This window comes from Oenanthe melanoleuca, chromosome 13 (genome assembly GCF_029582105.1).
Source record: "Oenanthe melanoleuca isolate GR-GAL-2019-014 chromosome 13, OMel1.0, whole genome shotgun sequence".
NCBI classification, from domain to species: Eukaryota; Metazoa; Chordata; class Aves; order Passeriformes; family Muscicapidae; genus Oenanthe; species Oenanthe melanoleuca.
In genome coordinates, this window is record NC_079347.1 from 5,099,423 (window position 1) to 5,126,995 (window position 27,573).

The window sequence follows — 27,573 nt, forward strand, 5'->3', positions numbered from 1 at the left end:
GGAGAAATGACGTGGGTTCAACGTCATGGTGAGTCAAAGACTGAGACAAGGAGGACTCAGACTGGGACAGAAGGGACATTAGTGCCTTCTGCAAAAGAAAACTCACCAGGAGAGAAGGTTTGGGAGGAGGATTGAGCACACCCTTGGATTCTTGGCCTCTGAGGACAGCTGTCCTGTGCTGTGGCTGCTACCTGAAGCGAGCCCTGGCCTGTCTCAGGGTAGGAGTTACCTGTATTGAGGTGGGCAAAACCCATCCCTGTCCTAATAAAAGACAGAGACAAACCCAGAACCTCCCCACTGAGCATCTCCTAATGCAGTCACTCACAAAACACCGTGTGAAGAGCTCAGAAAGTTATTCCCAGAGGCAATATTCCTCAGGGGACTGTCACAACACACTCACTCACGAGTTCACTACACGTAATAACAGGTGAGGAATGCACAGAATAAAGCTTCTTCTAAAGACAGCTGAGAAAAGCTGAGCTGTTTCAACGTGGATCTGCAGCTTTTTCACTCAAATCAGCAAAGCCAACAACAGGGCCTGAATCAGGACCATCCTGTTTGGAAAGCTGGGCCCTGGGAATGGGAACAGGAACAGGTACATAACCAAAGTGGAAATCATTACACTCCAGGCTTGCATGTGCTTGGTTTAAAAGAAGGCATTCAGGTCAGTCTCCACCCAGGAGGGATCCAAGCACACTCTGTACTGGGAAGGGAAAAGTCTGAGCCAACTATGTAATCATTCTCCACCTTATCATTGCCCCAACATGACTAATGAGCCAGGGACAGACTGCAGGGAATGAGGAACATGGAAGCAGCAGCAAAAACAAAGTAGGTGTTTGCAACACCTCTTGTTCTGAACAAGTGCACTGAAAATTAAATCATTGCCATGCAGCAATGCATGAAATGACCCTAAATCAGGTGTCTGGGTGATTTTTGAACTTGTCCCCCAAAATTAGCAGTTGTTTTTTTTCCCATGGCGGGGGGGATGTGAGGTGAGAATGGATGAGTTGTTATTACATACTTCAACTTTTATCTGGTCATTTTTTCTCAAGCCTTCACTTCAAACCCTTGCAGCAGACCCCAGAAGTGGAAATGAGCTCAGCTGACAACAGGAGCTGCTGGTTCTGTGCATCAGGGGCTCACCACATCCCTTGGCCCTGCTGCTCACTGCTCTGAGCCAGGTCTGAGGCAGGCAGGGCTGTGCTGTGCCCACCACTGCTGCTCATCTTTCTTTTCAAGTGCTGGATCCCACAGGTCAGGGGGGAGATCCTCATCTCCAGTTATTTATAAAGAGTCTTTTGACAGAGCTGTGAGTGAGGGAGGACTTGGCTGTACTGCCAGTGACCAGAGGTATACAAAAAGCCCTGGCTTTCAGGAGCACTAAATTAACTGCGAAATAAATAAATAAAATGAAGAGCTCGCTCTCGTTATTGTGCTGCAGGCATCATTTATTAGATGCTGCTGTGCTGTGGAGTCCTTATCTCTCCCTCCAGATAGTGTAAATCAGAACTCCTGTTGCTGACACCCCAAGAGTGTTCTCATCTGTCAGAGATTTAGCTGCCCTTTCCTCATGTGTTTTCCTGGAGAGTGATTTTTTATTTTTCCTTTAACCCTCGGCGCTCTCATCATTCATGGCTTACACTCTCAGCAAATAAAGGGCTGGGGAGGGATGCTCCAAGGTCTTTTGTTGCTGTTGATGAACGTTTCTCTCTGTCCTCAGTGAGAGCATCTCTGTCACAGGCAGATGCTTCAGCCACACTAAAAATGTGCTGCTTTATGCACAGGTTTCTCCCTCTCTTCCCAACCCAGCTGCAGCCATTGAGTTTCCCCCCTCCCTTCACTCTGCCTTTCAATACTATTCCTTTAATGGGCTTAATGATTTTTCCACTCCTGAAACATGAATCAAATATACAAATTACTCTTGGAGGTACTCGGAAAAAGCTGTGGTTTTATTGAATCTCAGTGAGAATCAGCAGCACCTCAGCCAGAGGCAGGAGGAGCAGATCCCATGTGAGGGCTGATCCATCTCACCCAGGCAGCAGATTTGGTGATTCATCACTGTTTACCACGTTTAAACACATTTTCCATTCATCCTGATGATTTACTGTGGCAATGGAGCTAAAAAATCTACTTTAAATGAGTGGCTTTCAGACTAGCTGGACTCTAAGAAAGATGTCAGCTCTTCACAGTGCTGAGGGATTTTGTGCAAAGTTATAGAGCAGGGGCTTTATGTGATAACTCTGCTTTGGGGGATATTATTTAAATACTTGTGTGTGTTCTTACTTTTATGGCCTTTCTCATGTCTCTCTTGCCAGTGGGAGTCTTGGATTTATTAAAACTTCTGTCTTTCAATCCATTCTTCCCTCCTTTTGCCATCATGCTCATAACATTCATAACTTAGCTGTAAAAGCTGTCAATAAGGAAACAATTGAGTTTTAAGGAAAAAAAGGAAGTGCCTTCTCTCTCATAAGACTGTATAGAAAATATTTGAGTAAAAGCCCCCAGATCTGGACTGCAGCAAAGAATTTTGTGCATTCCTTTCAGCAAAGGTCCTGAGGAAAACCAATTTGCTGGATCTATTTTCACCCATTTTTAATGTCTGTAAAACAGAGATGTCCTCAGGCTCTACTGTCCAATTAGAAGGACAGGAAGGGACTTTCTGAGGAACTCAAACTAGAAATTAGGGTAACATGTTGACAAACAATCTGAGTTGTGATTGAGACATTCAAAAGTGTAAATTGATGGTGTGTTTTTGGTGACCAGGGACTATGGAAGATTAGGTTGTGCACTCTTGGGAGTGTTCTGAGAGCTAAACCACACACCTGAATGTAAAACCAGGTTTGTTTGTATCCTCTGTGAATATATTTATATACACCTGTGGCTTTAATGATGACAGAAGGATATATTGTGTGTGTGTGCTCCATACCTTCTGGACTGAGATACTCAGCTCCAATCTTAGTGCAAATAAAAGTGCCAAACTCCCTGTTTTTCATGCTTGAATCCTTCAGAGACAGATTCAAACAGTTGTTTTGTGCCCAGAAAATACTTCTCTCAGGAAATGGAGGGTCACCAAATCCATTTCCCTTCTGTGGTGATGTATTTAGCTCCCAAAATTCCTTTAAAAATCCAAACAAAGCAACCCATCACTGGAGGAGAACTCCAGAAAGCCTCCCTGCTGCATGCTCTGCAGAGGTGACACAGCCCAGCACCAGTCCCAGCACCCAGGGCTGCAGCTCCAGCCCAGCTGCAGGGCTCGGCAGGGCTCCACTGTTGCGACACATTTTGCACAAAGAGCAAGAGTTTGGCTCCAAGATCTACAGCCTTGGAGGAGTTTCAGCCCACAGCCTACAGCAGTAGGGCAAGCCTCAGGAAAGCTGCCAGAACCAAGGCAAGGTTGCACAAGAAGTGGGTTTTTGCTGGCCCAGCAGGTCAAATGTAACACCTCCACTGTGCTGAAGAACCATTTATTAGGAACCCAAAGCCTCAGTTTGTTATTTTGGGTGCCAGCAGATGACCTGGGGACACTTGAATTACTTTGCTACAGATTTATTGGGTGAACTGTGTCCAAGGCAATTGGGTCAAGGTAGTAAAAGATGTTTAGAGGCTTGAATACAGTTGATACCAAGACAGATTAAATTCCCAGTTCCTGTTTAGGTGCTCACCTAATCTCCCTCCACTCCAGCTTGTCAGATGTGTCCTGCTTCATTTCCTTGCTCGTTTTTCACTGGGTGCCAGGGATAAAAGCCTGAGAGGCACCTGCTGCAGGGGTAAAGAGCCATTTAGAAGATGTGTGTACCAAAATAGGTCTGATAGGTCGAAATTGATACAGCAGGAGATGAGAAAACCACAGGTCAAATTGGGCTGACCTGTAACAGATTGGGATGTGGCTACTTCTCCTTCCTAGTGTCGTACTGTAGAATATGTTTGGGGGTTTTTTTTGTTGTTGTTTTTTTCTTTATTTTAAGCTGATGCTTTTAATTCTGTGATTAAAAGATTATTGTCAGAATGAAAATTAATGACATGCAGTGCACTTGGCCCAGGTATGGTGAGAACTTGGAAAACATTTCAGAGACATGCCTTTGGAATAGAGAGTGTTCAAAAAGCACCAGGACACCAACCCCAAGGATGATGCAAGTGCCCTTCAAGAAAGGACCTGTTCCAAAATATAAAACTGTGTTGACACTGAAGCTTAGCAAAGGTGTTTGCAAACCTGTCAGCATGGTCTGGCTCGAAGGATTAACTGCCAGTCAGAGTGTCCTGCTGCCACCTTGTTAAATTTACTGATAATTGTTGATTTCCCTGTGTTTTGGAATTAGCTGTATTCTGAAAAGTGAGGAATGAATCAGATGCAAGAAGTCAGCAGAGTTATGCTGGTAACATAACCTGGAAACACAATACAGCTCAGAAATGGCCCCAAGGATATAGATAGCAGCTTTTATCTCTCTCAGATATAGGCCAGAGCAGCAAAGTTCAGATCTAGTTTTGGATCACTGAACTAGTTCAATAACATCCAGCAGGAACCTGACCCCAGCAGATTCCGTGTCTGTCCTGGGAGGATTTTGGATCTGCTTCTCTTGCACCTCCATCAGACCACGTTTCACCCATAGCTAGTTCAAACTGGGCCCAGATCTCCCATCCACAGAACAGGAAAACCACAGAGAACATCTTCTGCCTTTTTAGAGGTGGAGTTTATTCTGCAGCAATGGGAAACTCAGCTCTGCTGCTGAGACATTTAATTATTGCATTTCTGCTTATTGCTAGAGGCTTTTGGGACATCAATATGTTGTGGGTTATGTACAGACACAGGGGAAGGAATGGTCTGGAGAAAGCAGAGGGGAGAGAAGGGTTAGAATGAGCTGAATGGTCCTCCAAGGTAGAGAAGCCACCAGGGTATGTGGGATGATTTGTGTGAGGCAGCAAAGCATGAAGCTGTGGCAGAGGACACTTGAAATTCCAAACTAGGACATTTCATGTTCCTGATGGTTAGTTTTTGGGGTTTTTCTGGTCCTCTCCCTTTGCATGGCACACCTTCCATTTATTTTTCAGAATTTCAATTGTAAGCTTCTCATTTTCCCCCCTCACCCTGCCTTTCTCTTATTTACATCCCAGAGATTCTGTGCTTCTCTGAGGGCTGACATGCCCTGGCTTAAACTGGAGCTGCCCTGAGGATGATTTTATATTTAGTAGCTCCTTATGAGCTGCTCTCATTTGAAGCATCCCAGACTGCCTGATACAATATTTACTGCAGAAATCTCTCTTGCCTCTCCTGATTGCAGTCTAATGATAAGGCTGAGCTTGAGAAGGGGTCAGGGCCTTACCCAAAGTGTGCCAGGATAGCAGAGCCTTTCAGGGCACAGTTCCTTCCCCCTTTGTGTCTTCAGAGTAACCCCAGGATCCATGGTAAGGGATGAAATTCTGTCCCACAAAAACTGCTGCCAGGAGAGCACAGCTCTCAGCTTGTATCACTCAGATTGTACATGTAGGAGAGGCCTAACCAGGTGTAACCTCTGATATTTTCCTCTCATATGCTGATATTTTCCTGCACTTATTACAGGCTGGCCTTTTTTAGAGTGGTGTATTGATTTAAAGGGTTTAGGAGGAAGATGTGCTCTGCAGCAGTGGTACAAACAAAAGTCACCTGGCTTCTCCCATCCTTGGGGTGCCAGCTTTTAACAGGGAGTTTTCAGGAATCCTGTGCTCCTGGCTGGAGAATCCAGATGTTCTGATGTGACCCTTGCCAAATCCTGCTGATAGTGATGGGTGCAGCTCCAACCTGCAGCTTTCCTCTTTCCAATGCAAAAGTCAGCACTGCAGGTGCACAGGACTGTGCAAGACCCTCAGCTCTCCCTCCAAAGATCCCCTGGGCTCCAGGCTGCTGCAGACTGACCAGTCCCTTCTAAAACAGTCCCAGTTTTGAGCCTGTGATGCTTTTAAGCCTGTGTGTGTGTGGGGGGAGGAGATGCATCACAGGGAGCACTGCCTCAGCTCTGGCATCTGCAATGAAGGAGCAGCACAGCATTGCCTCTGTGAGAGCTGTGCTAACACAGCCTGGTCTCTCCTGCTTTTGTTCCTGGAAAAGCTGCTCCATTATGGATACAGTTTGCACTGACAGCACCAAAAGCCAACGAGGCTCTTGCTGGCCTTTAATAATTTCTTACTCAGCAGATCTTCCACTTCCAGCTCAGCAGAGCAGGCACTGCAGGCACATCAGCTGAAATACAATCTCCAAGCTGGAAGGACAGACTGCCAGGCTGTTTCATCTGCAGCCTAGAAGGGACACAGAGCTGGCAGCCCGGGCACTCTGCTCTGCACAGAGCCAGCTGCCATCGTGCTCTTGGCACTGCCAGCTTCTCCTTCCTGCTGAGAACGTTTGGTCCTTGTTCATTGTTCACAGCTGCTCTTGGGTTCCTCCTCCCCCACTTACCACATCTGCTGGAAAAGGGGGATTTCCCAATAAAGGTGAAGAGAAGGGACTGGTACTCATGATCCAGATCGAAATCAATTTAACCAGCACTGCTCCAGCGAGGAAATCTGCTGCTGTTTTCTGCTGACAGACAATGCAGGGAGGAGCATTAACCCCCTCTGTCCCTTGCAAAAGACCCTTTTTCATTAAAGAGAAAGCTTTAAGCCTAAAAGTCTCTTTGAGATCTCAGATTGTCTTGGGTTTGTCCCTGTGAATGTGCCCTACAGAACCAGCACCAAAGGGAAGCATTTTGGAGGACCCTCGAGTTTGGGCCAGAAGTTGAACTGTCACCTGAAATAAATGCATATGATATGAAAAGTTCCTTTTTTAACCTGTATTGTTCACAGACATTTCTGACTGTCCTGGTGGCTGCCATTCACCTAATTAATGGGATCACTGGCTGCCTGTGACATAATGATTGAGGCTGGTTAGCAAACGGGAGAGACTCTTGTATCAGCAGATCTGAATGTCAGGCAGGGCTTCCCATCACTTTCCAAAAGGTGAGACCTGAAACTTCCCAGAAATTCCAGGTGGTGCTGCAGAATCCAAACAGCACACCAGAAAAGATCCCCCTGGCTGTGGGCTTGCACTCCAGCATTTCCATCTTGTCTGAGGTCTCTGCAGCCCCAGGAGCTGCAGGCACTCAAAGCCCCCAGGTGTGACAGCCAGGGGTCCCTGGGTGTTTTAGGAACCCGTCTGGGGTGCACAGGTGAAGTGTCAGGTTGCAGTTCTGCAGTTGCTGCTCTCTTGGTTGATGCAAACATTGGGTTGCCAGCGCTGCTGCGTCACTGATAGATGCAAACAATTTTCATCGGGGCACAAGCCCGGATGAAACCACCATGGCAACCAATTTTAAATAGAAACAATAGCCCAGCTCCTCCGCTGAAATAAAGGCACAGGACACGGGGATCTGCTTCCATACTCCTACAGCAGACAACGCCATTTTTTCAGCATTCATATTTTCTGGGTTTTTATTGCATCTTTCAGAGCATCTCAACGAGCTGTTTGCAAATTATATGCAATAAATACTTGATGGAATGAAGCCATCTCTGTGGGGCCAGCAGCAGTCACAGAGCAGCATGGTGGATAAAACAAGTTCTTGCCAACTCCTTTATCTTTTCAGTTCCACAATCTCTAAGTCCCATGCAGAGAAGTCAGTCCAGTTTTTGCCTTGAAGATCTGCAAAAAATAAACAACACATCATTAATACTGAGAAGATGAAATGCTGAATCATGCCTTCCACTCTTTAGAACCTGTGTTCCACTGAGTATAATTATTTCACCCTTGCCACCTAAATCTTTGAGCAGTGTCTCCCAAAAATATTCACAATGAGGGCTGGAAAAGAAAAAGTTCTGATGAGCAACCTTAAAATAGTTCTGGTCAAACTCCCTGGAAATTAATGCTGGCTATCTCATAAAAATGGGATTTTATTTGGCCCAAACAACCTCAAGCAAACTTGAAATTACAGTGAGGGCAGTACAGCCAATGTGCAGCTGAATGGGCAAAGAGAAACTGCCAGGAAATGTCAAACATATTTTTAAGCATTTAAACCAGTGTCTTTTGAGTATCTGAAATGAGGTGAAAATACATTAAAATCCAACCAGATCCCTCTCTCTCCCTTGTTGTAGCCAAAACATCCCGAACAGAGTCAGTGGGTGTAGAAATAAGAAACTACATTTTGCTTTTGCTTAGGTAGTGGGGGTTTACTATTTTAAAAATCAAAATTAAAAATGCCTGACCTACAGCACATTCTGGAAGGGCATATATCGAGTACCCCCAGCTCTTAATCTAAGAAGGAACTTCAGTGCTCTGGCATTGCTCTCCCCTGGGCCATTCTTATCTGACACGTAGTATCAGTTGCCAGAAACGCTGTGGGTTTATTCTGTACTTTGTATTCTAATCCAAATGGAGCTGAATAGTTGTCATAGTCCTCTGGGCAGGGCTCCTTGCTGCTGCAGAGTTTAATATTGAGGTTGGCAGCACGAGGGTGGCTGATGTAATCCATTCCATTACTGATATTTACGGCACACCACGTTACAATACAAAGGTTTGGAGACTGGGAAGATGTGACAAGCCAAAAAAGCCAAGCCACTCAAATCTGAGGCTGGATCTGCAGGGGTCAATTCCCCTCACTGGATGTTCACTGAGGTGTCTTTTAATGCCTTCAGGAGCGTTTGTGGTGCAGAATTCAGGCATAAAGTCCCCATGGCACAGCCCACATCTGACTTTAGCAGGAGGCAGTGACTCAGGGTCACCAGCAAGTGCTGCCCAAAGTCACTCCTGGGTTTCACCATTCTTTGGCCAAACATCACAAGCCTTGGTGTACTGTAACACAGGGGGAAGGGGCAGCACAGAGGTTTGTTCCTCTTTCCAGCAAACTCCTTCTATTCCTGCAGCAGCCCAGGAGCTGATACAGTGATCTGTGACTTATTACCAGTCAGAAAACTAAGTGCTGCTTGTTTGTGCTTTCAAAATCCAGGATATTTCCTTCCATTTCTTATTTACTTCCAAATTTCATCAAACCTGTAACTTCTCCCCAAGGGACAAAGTGGGGGCAGCTCCAATCTCTGCTCCCTGTGACAGGGACAGCACCAGGGAAGGGCTGGAGCTGTGTCAGGGAGGGTCAGGTTGGATTTTTGGAGAAGCTCTTCCCCCGGAGGTGCTGGGCACTGCCCAGGCTCCCCAGGGAATGCCACAGCTCCAGGAGCTCCCAGAGATGCCCAGGATGGGATTTTGGAGCTGTGCAGGACCAGGAGCTGGACTGGATGATCCTTGAGAATCCCTTCCAGCTCAGGATGTTCTGTGCTTCCACAAAACCTCCTCATGCAGCTCTTTCAGGTTTGAGGCTGGGAGCTGAGTGACTCCCCACGTGTTGAAGAGCCCATTTCTGTCCTAGAGCTCTCCTGGAGGATCTGCAGCATCTCTGTTGCACAATCAGCACTTTTGTGGGTCTAATGGAGCTGCTTCTTGTGGAAGACACTGGGAAGGCTTCACGTGGAACTGAGTAATTTCTATTCCAGGCCACAGAGGAGAGAACACAGCCCACCCTGCCTGGTGCTTGTGATCTGATGTGAAAATAACTCTGCTGGTGTGGTGTGAATGCAATGTGGTGGTTCCCACACAGATGGGCCCAACCCAAGGGCTTTTTTCCCCAAATTTCCTAAAGTCCAAAGGAGGTTGGAACCAAAGTGCTTCCCTGAACAGTCTAATTTTGTGTTTCAGTTGCCATGGAAGTGGCAAAATTGACTTTATCAAACCAATGCTCTTTGCCATAGCATTCAATCAGTTTCTTGCCTTTTGTAATGGATTCCTTGGGCTGTTGGTAAAAATAATGTTGCTTTTCCCGTATGTCATGTAAAGTGAATTCAGCTGTGTTTTTTCCACTCCTGACCTCTGCAATGCTTGCATTTCAGACAGTTTTATACATTTATTGATTACATGAGGTACTGTTCTAATTTCTAGGAAGTAAGAACATAGCCCTTAAATCATCCAAACCCTGAAATGTTTTAATTTCCTCAAGTAAATAGAGCATATTTTGCCAGGAATCTAAAATGTATGATACATGGATTTGATTCCACTTTCACACAGGTCTTGTATAACTCCCTTCACCTCAGTGAAATTACTCCTGATTAGCATTGAGAAACAGGTCCAAAATAAGGGGAGGGGAGTGGGTTAATGCCATTTTTTCTGACACTGAGTGCTCTAAAAGCACTCTGAGACTGTAAACCATTACCATTTCTCAGTAAGTGCCCTCTGAGAGGACTGGAGAGGATTGAGGAGTTTTTAACCAGTAAGCCACCTCAGTTCTTTCACAAAAGAGTAGAGATTTATTATTTTTAGTAGAAAGCCTTTTCCACCTCATGGCTGTCTGGTGATTACATGGAGTCAGAAAACTGGTGGTATCACTGAGACCACAGCTGCTGCCATGGGGTTAATTCCATTTCTGGCAGCCTGGAATCACAGGTCTGATCCTTTCCCAGTTTTCCTGTCAACCAGGAAAGGAAGAGTTTTCCAGAAGTGCTCTCCAGAGGTGGATTATTTGCCTCCTGCAGGCTCGTCGTGCCTCAGAGCCTCAACACCAAGGCTGTTATTCTCCAACAACGCCGTCAAACTCCCACACCTCGATGAGTGCTCCCAGTTCTGAGCACTCCCAAAATAGGGCTGGATTTTCACAGTGATAATTGAGAGCCATAACTTTCCATCAGAGAGGCTCTGTAGGTGGGAGCAGCAGCACAGACAGCAGTATCAACAGAGTCGAGGCTTTTTATCAGGATGTTATCTAATTTTATTGCAGTATTTATCCCTTAATCCTATCAAGGTATAGCCTTTCTTCAAGGGATGTCTCCTGTGTGTTTTTTGTCTCCTGACCCATCTTTGGCCTATGTGAGAAAAACCCTAAAAAAAAAATGACTTTATGATGGCCCTAAGCCTTGGTTCAGGAAAATGTTCATATTCAGGAAGGGGTTTAAGCTTTATGAACATTATTGAATAGTGCTGGCTTCAGTGAGCTGATGACTAGAAAAAAAATGTTCATGCAGGGTTTTTTGTTTTCCTTCAAAAGAACTTCCACTGCTCAGGAAACCCACTCATTAGCTCACTTCTGATGCAAATATCAGAATATTTAAATGCAAGTTAATAGCAGAGCGATGTTCTCAGTCACTGGAAAAAACAATTGTTCTTCTTTTGGGGCTATGTGGCCAGAAAGGCTGAATCATTTATGGGTCACATTCTTATCTGGTGCTCTGCCACCTCCCTCAAACAACGCCAGAGTGGCACTGCAGCAGTTGCTGCTGAGATCAGAATCTGCATATAGATATTGTGTCTCTCAAGTTCCAAAAGTACTGTTACATTTGAAGTCAAAGAGAAAATAGAGAACAAATAACACAATTTACTGCTGCAGATTATTTTTATGCCTGTGTGCTCCACTTAAGAGAATACTCTGTAAATGACTTATTATCAAGAAAAGTTATTTGTTTGCACTAATCAAGCCTTAAACTTGGAGGCATAATACGGAACTAATTATTTTTAACTAACTAATCAACATGTTTCATTCATAAGTTGGGATTTATCAATATAGCACATGAAAGGAGAGAACATATTATTATTTCAATTTAGATAATATGCAAAAAGCAGTGTGTTTGTAATGACCTGCTTTCACTGAATATAATCAAGCTCCAAAGCTCTATTACAGGCTGGAAATAGCAGCAGCTTACTTTAATGAGATTTCTGGCTCTGGGCCCCAGCTGTTCTACGCAAGGCTCTCCCTTTGCTCTATGACCTACCAATATGTGCTGTCACCAGTAATGAGACAGGACCTATTTCCTAACATGGGGAAAAATTGGAAAGCACGAGTTCATTCTATTCTGAGGAAACACACCCTGTTCCCCCTGCAAGGCACGAGGAGGGGAACACCGAATATGCAACATCCCCCCTTCCCTCGCCAGCGGAAATGTGACATGAAACCCATCAGGTAAGGAGCTCCAAAGGAAAACTGGAAGTCTCTCCTGAACTGGTTCCCTCAGCACACAGAAACCCAATATTCATTAAACTAATCTAGAATACTTGTCCCCTTCAAGGACCCCAGCAAAGGAGTTCCCATTACCTGCAAGGCACAGGAAGGGGGACCAGTGGCAGTCGTGGGCTCTGAATCTCACGGATTTTGTGGAATTATGCTCATCTCAGGGCCGCACTGGGAATGTGCCAGGAGCCAGAGCACTGCACTTAATTTGCCTAAAATGGAGCAGATTATCACTGCTCTCCTGTTTAATAATGGAGATGCAGCCTGGAGACTACAGATTCCAGCAAGCAATGCTCCAAAAGGAGCCAGAAGATCCAGGGGCTGGAGGTACTGTGGCTCCCAGGTGGAAAACAAGGCCAATCTCAATTTGGTCTCTCTCAATTGGACTCCTAATACTGTTCTTTCTGCTTTTTTTTTTTATTATTATATCCCAGACTAGTCAGAAATTCTGTTCTAGAAAATGTTTGATTAGCTAACATTTGGGGGGGGAAGGGAGGGTTATGCTATTTTTATTCTTAAGCTGTCACTTGGGTTCATTAACACTTTGCACGTGAATCTGGGTTTTTTAGGACAAGAAGCCTATGTTTTTTTCCCCCTGAATAACATTGTTAAGTATTTCAGGAATCTAAAATCCACAAACTATTTCTGTGTCCTGAATATAAACCTCTTTGGAAAAAGCCAACGAACATTTTAGTCAGAAAATTGGAAGGCGTGCGCTTAATGCACTTTGAAATTAAATGATTTGATGCTTTTCAATTTGTCTTTTTGCCCTTCCCAAATACCCAAAGGCACTAGCCCACTTTGTAAATGAGCAGGCTATGAAATCTTACTTTGAGAAATGAAGGTGTCACCGAGTTGCAGTAAAAATTACACTCGGCACCAGCGAACTGTGCAAGCCCTGACTAATCGGCCCCTGACACAGCCCCGCATTCCTCCTTTATTAAGAGGAATTAAATAAGCAGTTATTTATTTGAGAAGTGGGGAAAAAAACTTCCAAACCCCAAGAGATTGAGAAGCTTAGTCTCCATGGGATAAACAGCTTCTTTCCCATGGAGTTCACCGGATGGCCATCGCTTTCCAGGTGCCTCTGGTGGTGTCCCTGGACACGCTGTCCTGGCTCATCCCCTGGGTGCTTCTTTGCTTCTACAGTTTCAGAAATAAGATTACAAAGCGAGTTTTCTAATTTAAAACTCTGTGCCTGTGTGGATTTTTTTTTTCTTGGCCAGCTCAAGGAAGCGTTACCCTTAAATGAAAGAAGAAAAGCGCATTTGCAAAGGTCACATCGACAGATTTTGAAGTGCAGTGGTAAGAACACCACAGCCTTTGCAACACTACCTATTTCCTCTTCTCAATTATTTATGTATTTATTGTATTTTACATGAGCCATGGAAGCTAGAGGCATTTTTGCAGTGTCAGGTCATTCTAAAGTACATGCCATACAAAGAACAGGGCTAGAAAATAGTTGTATGTAATACTGTTCATTAATATTACATAATTACTGCACACAAAATAGTTCTCTGGGCAGTGATAAGGATTTTTTTCATAAAGACTAAAGACTCCAAGGCAATGTATTCCATTAAAGGGTTGCTTAACATATGAGGGTATATCAATATATAGTACCTTCACCCAGCTGCAGCAAAATGACGAAGCCAGCTTAGTCAAATGAAGCCATTAGCATGTATAATGTGCTTTACACAAGAGTTTAAAGGTTTATAAAATCATACTTTGATATTGCAATGACCAAGCTGAGATAGGATCTAGCAAACAGCAGTTGCAGCTGCATCAGCACAAAAATGAACTGTTGGGTTTTCTCTGCAGTCTAGAGAACATTTTCTGCAGTCTTTGGAAATTGCTCTGGAATTAAAAAGTTTCTGTATGTGTAGGCTAATATTAGCTACTGACAGCTTGCCTGGGGTTTTTAGCTCAGCCTTCCTGGAGCAATTGTTTAGGATAAAATGTTGATGCAGCTTTTCAGGTCTGTTGGCTGCTTTTATTACCATTGAATGTGAGCAAGTCCTGTGTCTTCTATGATACACCAGACCTAAAGGAATGTGGAGGAACATCTGAGTGACTAACAACCCCATAAATGATCCCTTTGAACTTTAATAAATCCCACTGCACCCTTCCTAAAATCCCTGTGCTGTAAATACAGGGTTAATTTTGACTTTAAATTTGATTTACTAAAGTGTGTTAATATGCTGTTGGGTACACAAGATACAGCAACAATGTTTGGTATAAAACTGGAGATCTGAGCATCCTAACAGATCTTTTGACATTCAAGAAAACATCAGTGACAGTTTTTGAGACATAAGAAACAGCTGATAATTTTGCCCTTAGAAAAGAGATTCTTATCCTATTTCTGCTCCCTTTCTTCTGAGGCAGAAGATGGCTGAAATGAGACTTGAATTCTCTGTTTCCCCAGCAGCAGTGTGAAATAGCTGCAGCAATCTGATGTTTCTGCAGCGTGAGCAGTGTCAGTGTTTGACGTGCGGGTGTTGAGTCACCCAGGGCTCACCTTTCCCTCCGGATGACACCGTGACAGCTGCAACCAGCAGATGCCTGAGAGCTGGCAGTGCTTTGATTTAAAAGAGAGAGGGTTGCTGGCAAGGCATTTTCACAAGGAGTTCCTTCTCAGCTCGGCAAGTCCTTTCACTTCTTCGCTCAATGGGACCTTGATTTGATCATTCTGGGAGCGTATCACAAATGGCACATCTGCTCTGCCACGATGAGCCCTGTGACTGAGCTGGAGAGCTGCTTCCTGGGGATCCCACTTGCTTTCAGGTTCAGTTTATCTGTCAGCTAGCTTATCCTACTAAATTATCATTAGGAATTCCACCTCCTGCGAGGCACATGGCTTTTTGAGCACACCTGACAAAAGGGAAGATGTTTCCCTTTGCTGTGTCTGACTGGGTGTGGGGTGTTGAAAGGCCGATAAAACCACAGACCTCAGGGTTGTTTCTGACTGAGCAAAGCAAGCACAGGATTCCTCCACACCAGCTCAGCCACGCTCAGTTTTTCCTGTGACCTGAGTCACGGTCAAGCACTTATAATGTGACATTCACAGCGAGATTGGCAGAATAAAAGCAGACTAAGAAATCTAATCCTCAGAGGAGAGCAGTATGTTCCCACTTGTGGTTTAGTCTTGCAGTGAAGAGGTTGTTAAGGGGTTTGTGATCCTGGAGATTGATGCTGGGGAGAGCCTGGTAGAGCACGGAGCCTTTGGCAGTTGTCAGCTAAAGCTGCCTAATGATGGCAGCTGGAGTGGCCAGAGGAATCCTCTCCTCCAAGGAACCCAGAAGAGTTAAAGTGCTTCCAGAAATGAATCCATTAGATGCTGATGGTGATTAGCAAAAGCTACCGTGATGACTTAAAGCACTTCAAGTGTCATTCAGACTGAAACCTCTTGCAGGTGAAAAGTGTTAGATACATCAGGACTGAGCTGCAGGGACTGATTTGGTGGATGTGGCAGCAAATCTGGGCATGGATCTCACCACTGTCTGAGCACATGCTACTGAGAGAACTCTCCCCTCTCCATCCCATTTCAAAATTCCTGAATATTTACTGTTGTGGTGTTCTAATTATTTGAATCTTATGTTTCAAATTTTGTCCAAAAATTCATGGCATAAGCTATGCCAAAATCAGTTGATAAAGGAGTTAATTTGACTCTACAGGGATTTGAGTTTATGGCTTGAGTGATTTCAAAAACTGGAGCAACCTGGTCTAGTGGAAGGTGTCCCTGCCATGGTAGGGATTGGAAATGGATGATCTTTAAGGTCTCTTCCAACATAAACCATTCTGTGATTCTGTGGCACTTTCATCCTTTTTGTATTCTTTGGGACTCTTTTTACATCATCCAGCCACCAAAGTGAGAATTTCCTCACAGGTGGTTAAATCCACTCATTTATAGACAATCCTGACTTTCTTCAGTAATTCATTCTTCTTGGTAACTAATGCCTGCAATCCCTGCACATTGGTCAGACATTTTTTCTCAAAGAGGTTGAATAAATAGCCACAAATCCTGCTGGGCAGCTGAACCACCCCAGCACCGGCCGTTGAGGAACCTCCCATGGTTTCAGCAAACAATGTTTGTCAGGCAACGTGATTAAGGCCAGATTTTAGAAATTCTGCTGGTATCACTGCAGTCCATCTGCACCTACCTTAACGCACTGCAAGGGTGTGCCTGAAATTAAATTGAGGCCATCTAGTCAGTCTTTCCCAAACTATTCATGGAACAGCAATCTGCTGGAGTCTGGACAGAAGTGCCTGTTAACCCTGAACCGTACGATGATGAAAACAACATTATGACAAGAAAAATACAGAGGAAAATAATGCTCAGCGTCAAGTGGACTCACAGAAGTTGTAAATGGTAAACAAAAGGGGAAATTATAAGCCAGAAATTACATTTTCACCATGATTTCAGCATATGTAAACAAGGCCGTTTTCACACAGAAACAAAGTGTCTGTGGTTGTGAAGAAAAAAGTTTATTTAATAAAATTGTTGGGAAATACTTGGTTTGGTGAAAGTATCATCCAAATCACAGTTTTGTGTTTGAGAAGGAGCCTTGGAGCAAGTAGAGGACAGCATAAGAGAAAACTTTTGAGGAAATGTCTCTGCATCTTCCCTTTTAAACTTGATTTTTCTAATGCTGTACCTACAGATAGTTATTTTAATACCACTATATTTTGGTATTAACTTTTGAACTATATTTATTTCCATTTATATGTTGGAATCTGTCAGTGTGCAAAAACAGCGTTCACCCCCAAAATGAGGTAATGTATAGTAGCAGATGTGTAGTAGTCAGACTTTTTGATTCTACTTAGGTTGCGTGTATGGAAGGAAATCTTTGATCTGAGGGTGGAGAGGGCCTGGCACAGGGCGCCCAGAGAAGCTGTGGCCACCCCATCCCTGCAGGTGTCCAAGATAAGGCTGGATGGGGCTTGGAGCAACCTGGGACAGTGCAAGGTGTCCCTGCCATGGCAGAGGGTGGCGTGAGAATCCCTTTAATGTCGCAGCGGAGCGCGAACGCGGCCCGTGACAGCGGCCCCGACAGTGACAGGTGACGCCCTGCCCTGCACAAACATGGCGGCCGCCGCGCTCCTCACTCCAAGATGGCGGCGCCGGCGGCATCCGCTGACCTCCCGCCCACACCTAAGATGGCGGCGGCGCCGCGGGCGGTGCTCGCAGCCCCGGGGTGGCCGCCCCGGCCGGGGATCCCTGCCCGCACCAAAGATGGCGGCGCGGCGCCGGGCGGAGCCGCAGCCGGTGCCGGGGGCGGGCCGGGGGCGCGGCCGCCGCCGCCCCGGAAGCGCCGCGCGGCCCCCGCCAGCTGGTTGTCATTTGGTGCGGCCGCTCGGTCCGGGCGGCACGGGCTGGGCAGCGGCCGCGCGGGGACCAGCGAGGCACCGGCTGCGGCGGCCGCCGGGGGGGTGGGGGGCGGGGAAGGCGGCAGAAAAAAAAACACACGGAAAAAAAGACGCAAAACGAGGCGGCGGCAGCGGGGGCTGCGCGCCGGGGACACGTCGCCGGCTTTTACCGAAAGCTGTCGATCGCCTCGAGCATCGAGCCCGCGGAGATCCCCTCCCGGTGCGGCCGGTACATGAGGGGCACGGCCCGGCCGCAGCCCAGCCGAGCCGCCGCAGGGCAGGGAGCGCCCCGAGCCGCCGCCGCCGGAGCCCCGAGCGCTGCGCCCCGACACAGAGCCTGCCCCGACCCCGCCGGGCGACCCGGGAGAGCCGCTTAAACACCTTCCATGGGGGAGAGAGGAGCCCGGCCGGCCGCGCCTTCCCCTCCCTGCCGGAGGCTGCTGCGCTGCTGAGGTAAAACCCCTCCTGCCTTGCCCGGCTCGAGCGAGGGCGGGGGACGCGCGGGGCACCCACAGCCCGGCCCCGCTGGATGCCGAGTGCCTGAGGAGGGAGCGCGTTCCGGGGGCTCGCTGGGCTGCGGGAGCCGCGATTCCCGGGGAAGGAGGCGAGCCCCGCACCGCAAAACACCCTCCCGGCAGCAGAGAGCGAGGAAAAAAACCTCCTTCCCCTTCCTCCTGCACAACTCGCTGTCCCCTCCCTTCCCTTTCCCGAACGGTGATTTCTGAGATGAAAACCTTCCTCCTCGGACAGCCAGGACTCGTATGAAGGACACGCAAATATTGGATCATAAATAAGAAGCGAGTCTGGCGAGCTCAGAAACCCAGCCCAGAAGGAGCAGCATCAAGAATCCACCCTTCTCCTGCACAACTCACTCCCCACCCAAGACACAGAGAATACTGATTTCCCGAGATAAGATCTTAGCCCTTTAAACAACCACACACGCACACGCACGGTGTATATTATTGCTAAATATAATAGGTTAAACCCAGCAGCACGGGATAAAGCCTCTTCTGCAACTCACTCCCCCATTTCACCCTTTTGAATGCTGAGATCCTGAGGTAAATTTTTCCCTTGTCCACAGCAAAGACTCTTTTTGAACAGGACACAAATATATATTAGATTATAGAGATGTATTAAATTATTCCAGATTTAAATCTATTTTTTGCTGCCAAGGGGTTGAGGGACCAGACGTCATTGTATTTTTTTTTTCCTTCCCTCTTAACTCATTTATGGGCGAGTCAAGGCTGCTGAGGAGGAAAAAAACAGGATAGTTAGAATCTCTTTATCCTTATTTCCCAGAAGCTTATTCTCTCATTGCTGTGCATTTCCTTTAGAAAAAGGAAACCTCTTATTTTGTGAACCAAAGATTTATTTTTCCCTTCCTCCTGGCCAAAGGAAGGAAACGGACACAAATTGACACGTTGAAATAGTTGAAGAGATCTATCTTTTGCAAAAAAAAAAAAAAAAAAAAAAAAAAAAAAAAAGGAAAAGCAAACATCTTTATCCAAATTGAAATAAATAGCGTGGAGGGAGACACTGGAACATTTAGTGAAAACCAGGATACTTGCTAATCTTGCCTCACAAGAGGACAAGCTAAACACTAAACAGCAACTTGTTCTTACAGGGAGGATTCAAACCCTAAATATAATAAATGGGGGATTACGGGTTTGGAGTGTTAGTGCAAAACAACACTGGAAATAAGTCAGCTTTTCCAGTCAGATTTCATCCACATCTGCAGCCTCCACACCATCATCAAAATGCAACCCCCAGCCCTGCTGCTTTTATAAATAATAACACAGCTGCCAATGGCAGTAGTGCTGGGTCAGCTTGGCTCTTTCCTGCTCCAGCTGCCCATAATATTCAGGATGAGATTCTGGGGTCAGAAAAATCTAAAAGTCAGCAACAGGAAAAGCAAGAGTCCCTAGAAAAACAGCAGCTTTCCCCTGGTCAAAGTCAGGAAGCAGGCATGCTCTCTGAACCTGAGAAAGCTAAAACTGAAGAAAACCAGGGCGATAATTCTTCAGAGAACGGCAGTGGGAAGGAGAAAATAAGAATAGAGTCGCCGGTGTTAACAGGATTTGATTACCAAGAGGCTTCGGGGCTCGGTACTTCCACACAGCCCTTGACATCCACCGCATCTTCTCTGACTGGTTTCAGTAACTGGTCTGCAGCTATCGCTCCTTCCTCTTCTACAATAATCAATGAAGATGCAAGTTTTTTCCACCAGGGAGGGGTCCCTACTGCCTCAGCTAATAATGGTGCTCTGCTGTTTCAGAATTTCCCACATCACGTCAGCCCTGGCTTTGGTGGTAGCTTTTCCCCCCAGATCGGACCCCTCTCTCAGCACCACCCTCATCACCCCCATTTCCAGCATCATCACAATCAGCATCAGCAACAGAGAAGGTCTCCTGCAAGTCCTCACCCGCCTCCATTCACACACAGAAATGCTGCTTTTAATCAGTTGCCTCACCTGGCCAATAATCTTAACAAGCCACCTTCTCCGTGGAGCAGCTACCAAAGCCCATCGCCCAGCCCGTCCTCCTGGAGCCCCGGCGGCGGCGGCTACGGCGGCTGGGGGGGGTCCCAGGGCCGGGACCACCGCCGGGGGCTCAACGGAGGCATCACCCCCTTGAACTCCATCTCCCCCCTAAAGAAGAATTTTGCAAGTAATCATATCCAGCTGCAGAAGTATGCACGACCCAGCTCGGCCTTTGCTCCCAAATCCTGGATGGACGACAGCTTGAACAGAGCTGACAACATTTTTCCTTTTCAGGTGAGCACACTCTGTTGTATCTGAAAAAAAAAAAAAAAACAAAAAAACAAAAACCAAAACCTCCCCAAAGAGCATTAAAACGTCCTGGTTGTGGGATTTCTGTGCTTGCAGCTGAAAAAAACCATATGGCTAACTTGAAATGTCATAGTGGGAATGATCCTCCAAGCTGTGATTCATGGGTTTGTTTTTTTTTTAACAGTGATGGTCATAAATATCTATTGCCCACCAGCTATCTGTATTGGCCACTTTGCTTCAGCTTAATACTTAAGCACAGCCAGAAATATGAAGAAATTCACTGACAAGTATTTCAACAAAGAGGAAAAAGGGGAAAAAAAAGTGCCTGGTGGAGTATGAGAGATCTGAGGCCTTTTAAAGTATTCAGCTATGCACCACATCTGAGAAAAAGTATGGAGTGATTGTGTTTGGTTTTACAGTATCACATGGGCTTGCACTGCAACATAATTTTTGTAGCATTTTGGGGGGAAACTTTGCTTTTAACAAATAATGGTAATCAGTGCAGTTTGCTCTCCTCAGGAATGGCAGCAACTTTTGGTTACAGACCATTAAATCAGCACTAAAAATAGATGTGGATGAGATCAGTTGGTGGTCTCCTATATTTTGCTGTGGCCTTCTCCTGGCAGGAGGCAGGTTGTCTGGCAGCTCAGCCTCTCCTTCTGGGCTAACTTGTTATGAATTTGAAAAGAACTGTATAATGTTGAACCTAATTTGCAGTAGGAATTAAACCAGAAGTCCCTTTCTTTTCATCTGACCACCAGTTAAACCCAGCTTTTATGTGTGTGTGTGCCTTTTGTAAACTCCTTTAGGGTGAATTAAAAGACCCAAGAGTTCTTTTACATTTCCAGGGCTGTTTTTCAAGCTCTTCAAATGAGGGCAAAAGTAAAATTCTCAAAGTGATTGCAGTATTTCTTGCCATGCTGCAAGAACCGGGGTGACCTACTTAAACACAATTTCAAAGATACAAACTGTGCAATGTGTCTCATGATGTAAAGAAACAGAAATACCTTTAACAGTGACTTTGTGGATTTGGGGATAGTTGGGCTCTTTGCAAACTGCAGGTTTTTGGTGGTGTGCAGGCCCTGCTGACAGCACAGCAGCTGCTGGCAATAACTTTCCTTTAGAGCCCTTTTTTCCTACTGCAGTGCTACTGACTGCTTCAGTATCAGGTAGAGCCCTTCCAAATTTAGAATGCAGAGCAATAATTGATTTTAATGTCAGGATTTGTAATGAATATAATGAAGTCATGTCCAGCATACCCAATTTATCCAGTGAAACCATCAGAAAAAGGGACCCAGCTGGAGCTGGTCTCTTTTCAGCCTGACTGCAGCGAGCCTTGGCTCACGGTTTGATTCACTCTGTACCCTGACACGCAGCTGATGTTGAGAGTGACAGAATGAGATCAAGTGTGTCCTTGCTGCTGTGTGCAAGCCCCAAATATATACACAGGCAGAGCAATGAGCTTGGATTGGCATCAAGGAAATTTCAGGAAACTGGCAAAGTCAACCTTGACTTCTGGATGGTGTTCCAGACACAGAATAGCAGACACACGTAGCTTGATCATGGTAAAGAAATCATTTTGGTGTAGCATGCTGGTGTCTGTTTACATAAACACCCTGATGAAGCTGTACATGTCAAGACCAAGTCTGACACTCCTTCATGCCAAGAAAAGGAAAGTGTGGAGGGAAGTGCTTTCCAGTCTGTTCCTATCACTTCTGGGAGGAAAAGGGCAGGGCAGCAGAGCAGGACTTCAGCACTGCAGCCCTAGAAAGATGCTGATTAATTTTGAAGCCATCTTGGACAACTGCTTATTGCAACTTTATTTTTGTTTTTGTATAAAAATCTTTAGCTCCTTTGGTCACTTTAGCTGAGTGTTGAAAGCACAGTGAATTTTTGAATCACTGGAAACAAATGATGTAAAATTTGACCTTTGATGTCTTCTTGTTTTTTTCTTGACTATGCTGATTATATTCCTGACTCAAAGCAGAATTTTGCTTATTACATATTTGTGTTCATGCACCTCTCTCTCTCTCTTTTTCTCTCTCACTGCCCCTGAAGTATCCTTGCTGATGCAATCATGTACTGGACAAGGCTATTTTGTTACTGGAATCTTCTTAGATTCCTGTTTAGGAAATAATTGAAAGCTGTCTTTGCTGCTGCAACATAATGGAGTAATTTGATACAACAATCCCTTTCATTTAATATTTATGTTTTGCTGCTTAAATCATTAACAAGTGGTGCTGCAATCTAAAATGAGTTTCTTTAGAAGGCAAAATGTAAACCAGCAATTTGCAAATATTTGGGGATCACTTTCTTTTTTCTTTTCCTCAAAGGTTGTGTCTGTTCCAGGGCTTGGTGACACACAGGATTCTTGGTGACACACAGGATTCTGCTGTGTTTTGATGGAAATCCTGGGGCGACCAGGAGTAAGAGCTCTTTTCCTCTTTGGAGAGGATGGTGTTGCATAATTTCCCTATGAGCCACTGATGGGAACTCCTGCTCCCTTCAAACATCCCTGCCCATGGGATGAAATGGGTGCTCCAAGTGGTGCAGATGAAAGGAAAATACTGTGGTGATCCATTTGATAACCTTGCAATTTGATGATGCCTTGCCCTGGCACTGAGAGCTGCATGCAAACCCTGTGCTCTCTGCTCTAAGTGTTTTCCATTTGGAATCCTGTCTCCTGCAATTCCCAAATGACAATATCCGTAGGAACCTCTTGCAGGGATGGAACTGGCTGCAAGGTCAGAGAAGACTTAACCAGATCTGTTAATGAAATTAAGTTTTGATGTTGTGCTTTAGCCACTGGGCAGGCTCCCCCCTTCAAAGATCTTTTGAAAAGAGAAAAGCCATTGTTCTCTGTGTGTTCGTTTGAAAAGGAAATGGTGTCCAAATGAAAAAATGGTTCCTGAATTAAAATTAAAAAGCAAAAAACGGAGTCTTTTGACTCTCACGGCCTTCCATGAGAATTAATATATGAAAATGCTTTGACTGACTGTGGCACCTTACCAAGTTAGTGATTTTAAAGAATAATTCCTTGTCCTTCTCTCCCAGCAGCACTGACAAACTTGGTGCTCAGTAATTGCATTTCACGGCAGCGCTGCCTCCAAGCTTGTTTTGGCTTTCCTTTGGCTGTGTACTTGCACTTCCTCATGAGTGGAACATCCTGCCTGTTATGCAATGCATAAATCTTGCTTTGATAGGCATTTCCAGCTTTCCAGATCTCATCTTCAGTGCCTGATGCTGTTTTTTTCAGATGGCTCTCCTAAGGCACAAGCAAGTGAAGCAATAGTGCTCAGCTTTCTGTAAAAATACTTTAAAAAAAAAATTAGTGTTTCTTCCCAGAATCACGATCGAAAATAACTGCCCATTTCAAAGAATTTTGTACATGAGAGCAGTTCATTGTATCCACTTGTTCAGAATGTTTTTTCCTTTCTTCCCCAGTGGCTGGTTTCCAGGTATATAACCCCTTCCAAATGCCTGTGCCAGGGAGACTTGCTCTTCCCCCAGGCAGATATGGAATGTTTGAGAAAACACATTTGTGATTACAAAACGTGTTTGAATTCCGACCTCTACGTCAGCATTTGTTTGCCCATAGAAATGGCCTGATTTAATAAGTGCATTAAACAAATTCACAGGCAGCTGGAATTAAAAAAATAGCCTCTAGAATGCCTTTGCCAAACTTTCCACTTGAAGGGATCTTGCAAATAATTTTCTTTGCTGTTCCTTTTTGTTTTAATATTTGGGTTTGAGGAACCCTTTCATAACTCACCATGGCTGGCTGCACAAAAAGAGCTTATTTGTTTTGCAGAATTAATTTTTTTTTATTCTAGCAACAGCAATTATTCCCAATAATTTCAAGGTATCATTTGAAAACAGAGCAAATCCTTGAAGTTGGGTTTTTAAACCTGTTGCCCCCATTTTTTCTGTAACTCCATCAGCTGTGCAGTAATTAGTGTTTTGTGTGCTGTTCCCCACAGCTACTGATGTGTGGGATTAGCAGCACTCTAATGTGGTATGACATGCACAAGTTAAGTGCTGGGGAAGTTAACACTGTTCTTGTTTTATAAACTTACTACTGACGTTAATAGTTGGGCTCTGGCCCTCCTGTGTGTTTTTGACCTCAGGGTTTCTGTTTAAAGAGAGCTTTTGTTAAGAAGCTATTTGAATTATGTTTGTCTTTTTCCCTAAGATTAAAAGGAGTACTCTTATTAAACATTTTACTTTGAAAGTTGGCCCAGCAAAGAATGAGAATAGAAGATATTGTGGAAAATCATTTCTGGAAGATACATGATAAACTTAATGTGCAGCTAAAATAGAATAGCACGTGTTACAAACATTTCCAGTAAAGGTTTATAATTTCTAACACTTAAAAAGTTCAAGTTGGACTAAACTTTGTGGTTTGTGCCACTTCACTTTTCCAACTCTTTCATATTGTTCCCTGGTGAAGCTCTAAAAGATGATCTGAGCTGAATTCAGCAACATCCTTTCAGGAAAAACCTGTTTATTCAAAGCCTTTAATTCACTGGATACTGCACTAGGAGCTGGAATACAACATTTGCAGGGTGCTGGGAAGGAGGAGAAGCTTCCCCAGAAACACAATCCAGTCCAAATTTGTGTTGCAATTGAAAGAGAAGTGTGGGACTTTTATTTATGATGATGAATATGGTGATCCTGGCTCTCCTGTGCCTGAGACATGGCTTTGGAATTGCTGGAAAAGGGAACAGGGTTTCAGAAAGTTTCAGGATTCTCCTGCTGTAATGAAGGTTTTCAATTTGCACAAATGTTCTGGTTTGACAAAGATTTAAATGTCTAAAACAAGACCCACTTTTACAACTACACCTGCTCCATAAATGTTGATCAATAAATTGCTTAATGCAGTGGTATCTCTTGCATTATTATTCATGCTTTGGACTTCAGATCAATCTTATTTTAAGAGATCAGGCCCAGCTTTAGCTACCAGCAGTGTTCATACCTTGATTTTTTGGTGCAATTTGGGATTTACCACTGGGAGGCCCATCCTGGGAAGTGCTCTCAGGTTCTGGTATCTTAATTATTCAGGTGATGGTCATTCTGTGGATGCAGATTAAATATAATTAATCTAGAATGAATCAATTGTTAAATTAAATATGAAATTTTCTGATGTGCAGGAGAATTCATGTATGGAATTTTTAAATTCAAAGTATGATCTTCCTGTGCTGGAAAAATTTATGTGGAATTTCTTTTGCATGGGAGGATGACCCAGTGTGTATCATACATGTTATGCATGTGTGACTTTCTTTTTGGCATGAAAGTCTTTGGACTTTGAAAACTAAAGTTAGAATAGGGATTAGAGTCCAGAAGTGGTTTGTTGGTTATTGTAGGACATTTACAGACTCAATAACTCATTTTTCACCAGATCTGCAGGCTGTCACCTCGAGTACATTGTGCAAACAGCACTGCTTATTCCAAATTATCTTTAATGAATGTCTTCTGAAATGTTGGCTGACATTTTAAACATGCTCGTGCATTAAGACTGCACGTTGATTTCTTTCTTTTGGGTTGTTATGTGGCTTTAGTTTGTTTAATTTGGTTTGTGTTTTGTTTGTTTTGGTTTCCTTTTTTAAATTTTTATTGTGTTTACCTGATATCTTTCTGCTTCAGTTCTGTTTCCCAAGGATAAAAGTGTGTAGCCTTTGAGTCCTCTGATAAAGCAACATTTTAGATGCCCTAAACAAACTTGTGTAAAGCCAAGTTCTTTTGGAGCCCAGGTAAATAACACCAGGCTGTGGTTACCACATTTTGTTACTGAATTTTGTTACTCTGCTTTAGTCCAGGGTAGTCATTACCCCTGTATATTTCCTTTATAAATAAATAATTTTACAGTAGCAATCCAGCTCCAAAGCATTGTAACTTTGTGAATTGCTTCATTAAAACCATCACCATATTGTTATTAATTCTCTCTACATGAAATCTTTTAAAGAAAACTTCTTTTTTTCCTTAGTTCAGTGTGGTTTATGTGCATTATAAGTAATAAATAATAAATTATAAGTAAAGTATAATAAGCTCACATTGAGTTACTGGTTTGTGATCAATATCTTGATTATTAGAGCTATTTTTGATGTTTTGGGATGAAATGCAGAGTTATGCATTTCTTCAGGGGTTTGGCCACTCCCACCAGTCTTTATTTTTTCTTTAGGTGCATAATAAATGGATGTATTTTAGATATGGTTCTAGTAAAATGTCTTGGAAGATAAGGCTGGTGAAATCTGTGCTGCTGTTTTCAAAGGAGTTTCACTATAAAAAACAACTTTAATTGTATAAAAATTCTCAAAACTACCAATGGTGGCTTTCCCTAGTAGTGTACAACCTGTTAGGGCAAATGATAACTAAACTAATGAAATTTTTAAAAACAATATTCAATATTCACCATGCAAACCTGGGACCAGCTGAGCTTGGCATCTTGGCTGGTCTTTTTTTAGGACTGAGATCTTTTCACTGGGTGATGTAGAGAGTCTTCCTTATATGTCCCAAATTTTAGCCATTCCTCCTTTTTCTGGGGTTGCTGATAGCTGCAGGTGGGAATATCACCAGGTAATTTTGTCTCACTGTGCAGGGCTGTGTTTTAAAGGGTTTGCAGGAAAGGAAAATAAATTCCTCAGCACCAAAATCCTCCATTGGAGAATGTGCTTCCCTCTGAGCCAACCAGTTCAATTCCATTTTTTCCCTTCAAATGTTTAAATTTAATATTAAAAATTAGCATTGCAGCAAACCCTTTGTTAGTACAGCTCAAGCCAACATAACACAGATATTTTAGAGAGAATAAAGTTGCTTCAGGCTCAGGTGCTCAGCACAATAAACTGGGAATTACTTGGCCAGGGTCACTTCCTTTGTGTCTCTCAGCCAACTGAAATGTGAAGTGCCACAATTCCACAAAGATTTGGAATTACTGAGCTTCTGCACTCTGAAATTAGAGTTTTGTAGCTGTTCATGGGGTGGGCTTGAGGTTAACACAAGAATTCAGGAAGGAGAAACTGCTGAGGGACATCAGGTTTTCAGGAAATGCTCCCACCTGGGCTTTAGGCTATTTTTGTCATTTTGTGAGGACTGCTGGAAATGCAGAGGTTTTCTTTAATTTCCATTTCTGACTGATCCTAATGGATCCATAACCTGAGGGTTTGTACTGCCTCCTGCTAAGGGATTCTAATATAACTAAAGTTTGAAATAGGTAAAAAGTAGAAATGTTTAAACCAAACCAATAAATCTGCTAGGAAAAGCAGAAAACTGTAGGAAATATGTGAAAGAAAAGCACAACATTTAAAAATTTAAATGCTCCTGATGTTTTCTCTAAGGTGCCTCAATTATCTTGTAATAGAAATGACCAAGGAAATCAATCCTGTGGGGAGACAGGGCAGTGCTGTGCTTTTTATAGCAAATTTGATATTTGCTGGACTTAATAAA

The 27,573-nt window shown here is 44.1% G+C and overlaps 1 protein-coding gene across 1 annotated transcript in view; it reads left to right on the forward strand.

Moving 5' to 3' along the window:
• The first annotated feature begins 17,334 nt into the window (after window positions 1–17,334).
• The window catches only part of CPEB4 (cytoplasmic polyadenylation element binding protein 4), a 38,076-nt gene continuing 27,837 nt past the window's right edge, over window positions 17,335–27,573 (forward strand). The window contains exon 1 of the mRNA XM_056502012.1: window positions 17,335–20,118. Coding sequence (XP_056357987.1) covers window positions 18,997–20,118 — 1,122 coding nt within the window. The 5' untranslated portion in view covers window positions 17,335–18,996. The remainder of the gene's footprint in view (window positions 20,119–27,573) is intronic.